Raw genomic sequence first — 8214 nt, 5'->3', positions numbered from 1 at the left:
TGAAGACAAATTAAACGTTTGTGATTTGTAAAAATATTATTCAAACTTTAGTGATAATCAATATTAATTACCCACTCAATCGGGGTTTAAAATAGCAGAAGGAAGAGATGTCTACTTTGTTCTTACAAAGTGTTTGGAAAAAGTAGAAGTAAACAGGAGGTAGTAAGAAAAGATTCTAAATATAAACAGTGATTAATGAGAGAGTAAAATAAGAAGTTGCTCTTTCCATTTAACCAAGTTGGAAAATTACAAATCTATATAATCCCCAGATAGATAGTTACAAGATGTACAATACAAGGCAAGGCTTTCATGGCAAGAAATACATTTACTTTGTTTTTCTACATATTTTTCATGGGGGTCTATTTTTCTTGTCCAAACCTTTACTTTTAAACCATGAACAAGAAAAATTACATCATCACTAATCACACCCTTAATTACATTTCTTGAATGGGTGGCCACATTTATATAATTAATTAATAAATATATATCTTTACATCCTGGGATGCCCTTGCAAAGATTCCCTTTTCCACTCTACCAAACGTTGCAAAAAGTCCATAACCTGCACAGAATATTCCAAAATGTATTTTTATATACTATAATACTAATACTATACTTTATTGTATATGAGCATGCAAAATAATATATTAATTTGGAAACTTGCCTGGGTGGGTTCTTGAAGAGAATAAGATGCATTTGTGTCCTTTGGAAATTTAGAGACTAGGATACCAAAACCTTGTCCTTTTTCCCTTAATACCTATTCATCACAAACACAACGTACTCAATTTTTATTTTTATTATTTCACCAATATTCATATATAATAAATTAATTATATATACCTTAAATGCATCTTCGTCCGTTCGATCGTCTCCAATGTAAACTGGAAAAACATCGGTACAGTTGCCAAATCCTGTTTCAAATTAAAATTAATTAAAATGAAAAATAAAATATTGAGTAAATCAATTAAAATTCACAACTTACCAAGTGACTCCAACAAAAATTCAAGAGCCTTCCCTTTGTCCCATTTAATAGTGGGACGGATTTCAAGTACCTATATATATATATATAAAAAACAAAAAAAAATTAGTACTGAAAATGAAAAAAGTTTTGTAATATACATAAAGAAATGAATAGATGCCAGGTCATGGTACCTTTCTCCCTTGAGTAAGTCGAAGCTTTGGGTAGTCTTTCAACACTGACCTAACCACTTGTGCCAGTTCACTCCATTTCTGTATTTTTCATGCATAAGTAATAAGTTAGTTAAATAAAACAACACTTGGTAATAATTAATCATGATTATTGATTCCTAACCTTCTCATCAACACAGCGAAAGTGCACAGATACACAGAATTTATTATTCTCCACTTTAGCTCCTGGGGTTGATTTAGTTTTCTCCACTAATTCCTTATAAACCTGAAATATATTGATTGAATTAATTATTTGAATTAAAATAAAAAAGAAATAAGGGAGGGAAAATGCAAACCTCATCAATCATGGGTAGAAATTCACTGGCAGGTTGAAAGGTAAGAGCTTGGTTAGCCTGTAAAAGGAAAATGAAAAAGATTTAGATTCCGATGGCATTGGCAAGTATTTATTTAATGGTATTGGTAGGATTAAAGCTGACTTACTTTCTTATATTTGGAGCCTTTTGCTGGTCCCTTAATGTCCATACCATGGCTGCCTGCATAGTACAGCTCTGCTAAACGTACAAAATTATAGACCTACAATACATATATTAAATACAAAGATTAAAAAAGTTAAAAAAGATGATCGATGGGATCTTTTATGCATTAATCCAAAAACAAAAAGTTTTGAGAAAATGTACCTTGTCTCTACATCTTCCACTCACTATTGCTGTAGGGAAACACCTTGCCAGCTTTCTCACTGTTGCTCTCATCTATCAAAACAAGCCATATTTTTTATCAGTTTTGGGTAAAAAAAGGTAGCTCTTTTTACTCCTATTATATGTTGTATTGAAAAGAAGAAAGAGCAGAGACCTTCTTGGACATGAAAGCTCGATCTGGGTCATCCACAATAGGAGAAAGAGTTCCATCATAGTCTAAAAACATCACTATTTTCTTCCCTTTTGAAGCTTCTATTATTTGCTCAAACATCTCCAGAGCAGATGGGTGGTGTACCTGCAATCATATATATAAATAAATTACTTAAACGAATCAAAAAGCGTTTCTTAATTTAATTATTTGTTTGAATACTCACAAACCAAGAGCCTTGATCTTCGGTGATAGAAGAAGGAGTGGTGGATTTGATATGAGTAGGGGAAGAGGCTCTCATAGAATCAACCCAAGCATTCATCCTTGTGCTATTGATTTCAAGATTAAGAAGTTTGTTTCTTGAAATGGAGATGCTGTAGCCGCCGGGAGAGGCCGGGGGTTTCTGAGATGAGGTGGTGAAAAGGGAGGAGTTAGATACTTGCACTGTTATAGCTAAGTTTAAGGTGGATTTTGCATCAGCCACTACTACATTTTGGTTCGTCATCTCTTCTTTAGTTTTCAGAAAATCGAGATTGAAGAAGAACAAGAAGAAGAATAAGAAGAAACAGAGTGCTCTGCTGCTGAGGAAATAGAAAGTAAGGAGGAGGAGAAGAAGAGAGTGTGAGTGTGAGTGAGAGAGGGGGAAGTAAGGGGGTGAATATATATAGTTGAAGAGGAAGACAGATACGGACGGAAGAGCCAAACCAGGAGGAGGGGCTTGTCTTCTCTTCTCTTCAACTCCAATCCCCCCCCCCCCAATGGGACCCACTCCCTCCCTCCCACTCTAAATCCTTTTGTCGGGACCCACACTCACAGTTCCTCCCTTCCCCTCTTGTAGCCGTCTTCCTTTTAAAGTTAAAACTCTCTCTCCCCCCCTGCCTGAATTTCCACGTGGCCACCATTCTTTGCCGAATCATATGCCTACGTGGGTTTATGCCACCTATCAACTCTCTAAAACATACACTTTCTTTATTTTCTATAAAGCTCAACTACTATCAAAATACTTGTTTGTTAATTTCCATACTCACTTATGCAAACACTTAATTCAAATTAAAATTATGATCTCTTTCTTTAACAATTTTTATTCTAACATCTGATCTAACTTTTCTATTTGAAATACCTATTTTATATTCTATCAAAAAAAAGAGCTATTTTATAGAATGGAATATGTATTCCATAATCTAAAAATAGTTATCCCTAATAATATATCATCCTTCATTTCTAAAAACCTTCTAAAAAATTTTCCTTTAAATTTTGACAAATCTATAATTTATATCTTAAAAAAATTCAAAAATTATAAACAATACAAAAACATGAACAAACACGGAAAACAAAAAACCATGAAAAACTCGAAAAAACGTGAATAGCAAAAAAAATTGTGAGTACAAAAATGTGAAAAAACACGAAAATGTAAAAACGCGAAAAAATTGAAAAACACAAAAATGTGACAAACCACAAAAAAATATAAAAACATGAAACATGAAAAACAAGAAACATAAAAAATATGAAAAACGTAAAAAAATATGAAAACTCAAAAAACACGGAAACGAGAAAAAACGTTAAAATGCTTTTTTCACGTTTTCTTATTTTTAACCTAATTTCTTTTTTCAGATTTTCGTGTTTTTAACGTTTTTCACATTTTCGTGTTTTTCGCGTAGTTACATGTTTTCACGTTTTTATTATGTTTTTTTGTGTGTGTGTTTTCATGTTTTTGTATTGTTAGCGTCTTTTGTAAGTTTTCGTGTTCTTCATATTTTTTTCACGTTTTTTTATGTTTTTCGTTGGGTTTACTACATTTTTCTATTTTTTCATTATTATAGTTTTCATGTTTATCAAGTTTTTACTGTTTTTCGCGTTTCCACAGTTTTTCATGTTTTTACGTGTGTTATTTTTTTTTGCGTTTTACCGTTTTGTATAATTTTTTTGCGTGTTTTTTGTGTTAACCCGTTTATATGTTTTTTTTACGTTTTCACCATTTTCCACTTTTTTTCCTTTTTTTTTTGCGTTTTTACGTTTTTTGTGTTTTTCGTATTTTTGCCCTTTTTTATATTTATTCTAAACTAATATATATTTGAAATATTTATTGTCATAATTAAAATTTTAAAAATAACTAAAAAATTATAATTGAGGGTAATTATGTTTTTTTATTTACAAAACTAGTTATTCCAACTTATTTTAGGGACCGTTTGGTTCAGCTGTTAGCTAATAGCTATTGCGGTTGCTGTTAGCTGTTTGCAGTTGCAGTAAGCTGTTAGCTATTTATAGTTGCAGTAAGTTGTTAACTGTTTAATTACTAGTGTTTGGTAAAATTATATTGAATTACTGCTGTTCAGATTTAAAATGTCTAAAATGGACATGTTTTAAATTAATCAACGATGAAATTATAAAAGGGAAAATGTGAAAAAATGTTCATAATGTTTACAGTTAGAAATAATTTTACTCTGAACGTCTAAAATGATGCAATTTTACCCATAACGCTGGCAGCTAAAAGCAATTTTACCCCTAACATTGGCAAGTTGGGTCGATTTCAAATATTATTAGAAAACATAGATATTTTAGTTCTTATTGGCTTAATACATCATTTGCCCCATGAACTTCATGAACTTTCAAAGTGTCCCGATAGCTCCCTCAGCTTGTATAAAAAGTTCAATTATTATTTCTCAAATTGACCCAACTTGTCAATGTTAGGGGTAAAATTGATTTTGGCTGCCAACATTAGGAGTATAATTGCACCATTTTAGACGTTAAAGGTAAAATTACTCCTAGCTATAAATGTTAAGAGTATTTTTGCACCTTATCCTGTTATAAAATAAAAAATTGTGTTACACAAATTAATAAAAATAATCTATATAAAAAATAAAAAAATTATTGAACGCAACAAATGTTGTAGAAATATAAATAATGTTAAAAAATAAACATATTTTGTAGAAATAAAAACGATAATTTTGTCAATAACAAATAACTACAAACAGTTGTTCATGAAAAGCTCCAAATAGGAGCTTTTCGTGAAACGCTCCAAAACGCTGCAGATTCCAGAAAAAATGATAAACGTTGCGGTTATATAAATCTAACCAAACACTATCTTTTCTGCGGTTTGGAGTGGAACGCTAAACGCTCATTCGAAAAGCTAAAACAAACACCCTCTTACTCTTTAACCAAAAATTTAAATAGTTATTCCTAAGAAATAGTTATTTTATTCCTAAGAAGTAACTATTATATTCTATTCCGTGAACCAAATGACACATAAGAGTAAGATGATTAAGAATAGGGAAAATTATAAAATTGAGTCAAATGAGAGACTCATTTACATATTTAACCCATTTACTCAACCTACTACATATCTAAACTATTTTTGTGTAACTTTCTCATAATACTCATAACCTTTCCTCTTCCCCCTTCTCCTTGGTGGTTACGCGAACGGTTGGTTGCTCTTCCATTAATGATTCCTAGACTTTGATTTTCCTATCTTCCTTTAAATTGCACGAAATTTGCACCATTTCTCCAAATCACCATGTATTTCTCTTCTTCCTCTCTTCATCTTCCTAATCCTAGAAAACGAAGCCATGGTTCTTCATCTTCTATTTCCTGCTCGTTTCTTGGTTTCTTTATTCTTATGACCATCTAAGAAATGGTGATTCTACGTTATTTTCATCGTTTTTCTCAATTTATCATAATGTTTTTGTCGAAAAATGTAAGTATATACTGTTTTCTCTATGTTTTTTCCCCAGAATTTCACTTAGCATATGCCGTTTTCGCGAAGTGTGCGGGGAGAAATTTATCGATTTAACTTCACAAAACGATGATTACGCGAAGTTTGCGAGGTAATTCAATAAATTTATCCCGCAGACTCCGTGTAATCATCATTTCGCGAAGTCAAAGCGTCACATTTCTCCTCGCAGACGTCGCGAAATCATCGTTTCGCTAAGTAAAATCACCATATTTCTTGCACATTTATTTTCGCATACTTAGCGAATCCTCGTTTCGCGAAGCCAAATCTTTCTCTTTTTTTACTAACACGATTAAATTAAAGTGATTAGTCACATTCAACTTTAAAGTGATTAGTTAAGAGTTATTGCGTTAATCTTGTTCTGTACCGTGAGACATATCCATCCCAAAAGTCTGGACTTCCATTGCTCATCCCAAAAGGTCTGGACTTCCAATATGGGGAGAAATTTCCGTCCACATTCGTCACGTTCACTTTGAAATGATTTGTTAAGAGTTTATTGTAGCAATCTTGTTGTAAATTTTGATAATGTTATGATTTTAATGTTAGAATTCGTTGTTGTTTGGCATATTTTTGTTATATACCACTTAGCGAATTTTGTTAAAAACACATTCAGGCTTCGCATATGCTAATTAAAATCATCAACTAAACCAAACATTAGTTTCGCAGGCTTCGCATATGCTAGAATCTGTGAAGTCAGACGGGAGGGAGACAGCCGCGCCGTAAAATTATAAACATATTGAGGGTATTTTGGAAAAGTTACACAAAAATAGTCTAGATATGTAGTAGGTTGAATAAATGGGTTAAATATGTAAATGAGTCTTCCATTTGACCTAATTTTGTAATTTTCACTTAATAATAAGGTCATCAATCATGTTTCCTATTCTAACTACAGTTTTTCTATTCTATTTCCCAAACTCTGAGGACTGCTAGATATGGGGCCTTGACAAAACAGGTTCGTACTCGGTCAAGTTCGGATATCATGCTCTCATTTCACATATTGGAAATCGACAGGCCGTTGGCAACGGATCCTGAGGAGGGATATGGAAAAATCAACTTCAGCCAAAGATAAAGAACCTATTATGGAGATTAAAATCTGGGTATCTTCCGGTCATGAGTAACCTACAGAAAAGACATAGCTCATTATCCCATATCTGTCCGTTATGTAATAGTGATATGGAAGATGAAGATCATATTTTTATTCGTTGTGTGGCGGCTCAGGAGATATGGTTTTCTTTCTTCTCTGATAATCGTATGCAGCAGATACAGGGGATAGTCGACTGGATGGAGAAAATTATTTCAAGTCATGATTCGGATTTCATTGGAAGGGTATCAGCAATCGTCTGGTGGCTGTGGAAGAACAGGAATAGTCAGGTTTGGAATCATTCTAGTCTGCAGGCGCAAGAAGTCGTTCGACTAGCTGTTAATGATTTCGCGGAATGGCGGGTGGCACAAAGCTTAAAACAAAGCAAACCTAGTTCTGGTCCAAGGATAATTGAGAAATGGACGGCCCCTGATATTGGAAAATTGGCCTACAATGTCGATGTTGGGCTATTTCACGACGATGGCTGCTGTTTTTTCGGTTTCATCTTGCGGGATCATGAAGGTAGTTGTGTGTTTGCCAAACACGGAAGCACTGCAGGTAACTTCGACCCTACAACCACGGAGGCAATTGCAATTAAAGAAGCCTGTCCTGGATCAAAGCTAACGGCTACAAAGATGTGGAGATTTGTTCTGACTGTCTCTCAGTAATTCAAGCTATTAATGGTCGCCATCAATCACTCTCCTACCTTTTTTATATAATTAGTGATTGCATTCTTTTATTCCAAGAGTTAGATAATTCTTCGATCTCTTTTGCCAAACGGTCAGAGAACTATGCACCTCATTGTTTAGCGAGAGCAGTCAGTTCATCGTCTGTCCGTGATGAGTGGCACCATGCCCCTCCCTTTTTGTCTTCTATTCTTTTAGCTGATATCAACCAATAATATATTCTTTAATTAAAAAAAAAACTAAATTGATACCATTTTATATATATATATATATAGTACTTCTTCAAAAACATTAAAATCATTTTATTACCTCTATCCTAATAAAATAACATTTTTGGAAGGGCAAATATCACATGCATTTTGTACAACTTATTCCACAAAAGCAAGCCATTGGTAGAACCCAAAACAGTGGAAGGGAAGGAAACCAGCCACCCACTGGATCATTTGGAGCGGCTGTATTTCCTGAATTGGAGCATTAAACAAGAATTAAGTATGATAATGATGATTGAAGGTTCCTAATATAGCAATTGCACTAAGAATATGAAATGAGAGATTTAGAAATTAGAATCCCCTAGTATTAGTATTAGTAATGTCACAATAAATCAACACCTCTAGCCTAACCACTTTAATTATATATTCTAATTCTGCAAACTATTTTGTTATTTACAAGCATATGCTCGGCTCCTTCAGTGACGAATACTTGGTTGGGGGCGAATTTACATATGCATGTGT

The 8214-nt window shown here is 33.2% G+C and overlaps 1 protein-coding gene across 1 annotated transcript; it reads right to left on the bottom strand.

Moving 5' to 3' along the window:
- Positions 1–209: 209 nt before the first annotated feature.
- On the bottom strand, positions 210–2696 carry LOC136229629 (probable trehalose-phosphate phosphatase J). The gene is made up of 11 exons (XM_066018542.1): positions 2216–2696; positions 1996–2136; positions 1824–1895; positions 1627–1719; positions 1482–1538; positions 1310–1411; positions 1150–1227; positions 980–1049; positions 838–908; positions 662–754; positions 210–559 (listed from the first exon to the last, which is right to left on the bottom strand). The coding sequence occupies exons 1-11, from the start codon at positions 2492–2494 to the stop codon at positions 491–493; spliced, it is 1125 nt and encodes a 374-aa protein (XP_065874614.1). The 5' UTR covers positions 2495–2696; the 3' UTR covers positions 210–490.
- Between the last annotated feature and the right edge of the window lie 5518 nt (positions 2697–8214).

This window comes from Euphorbia lathyris, chromosome 5 (assembly GCF_963576675.1).
Source record: "Euphorbia lathyris chromosome 5, ddEupLath1.1, whole genome shotgun sequence".
NCBI classification, from domain to species: Eukaryota; Viridiplantae; Streptophyta; class Magnoliopsida; order Malpighiales; family Euphorbiaceae; genus Euphorbia; species Euphorbia lathyris.
The sequence above is the reverse complement of the archived record's forward strand: the minus strand, read 5'-3'. Positions and strand labels throughout refer to the sequence as shown.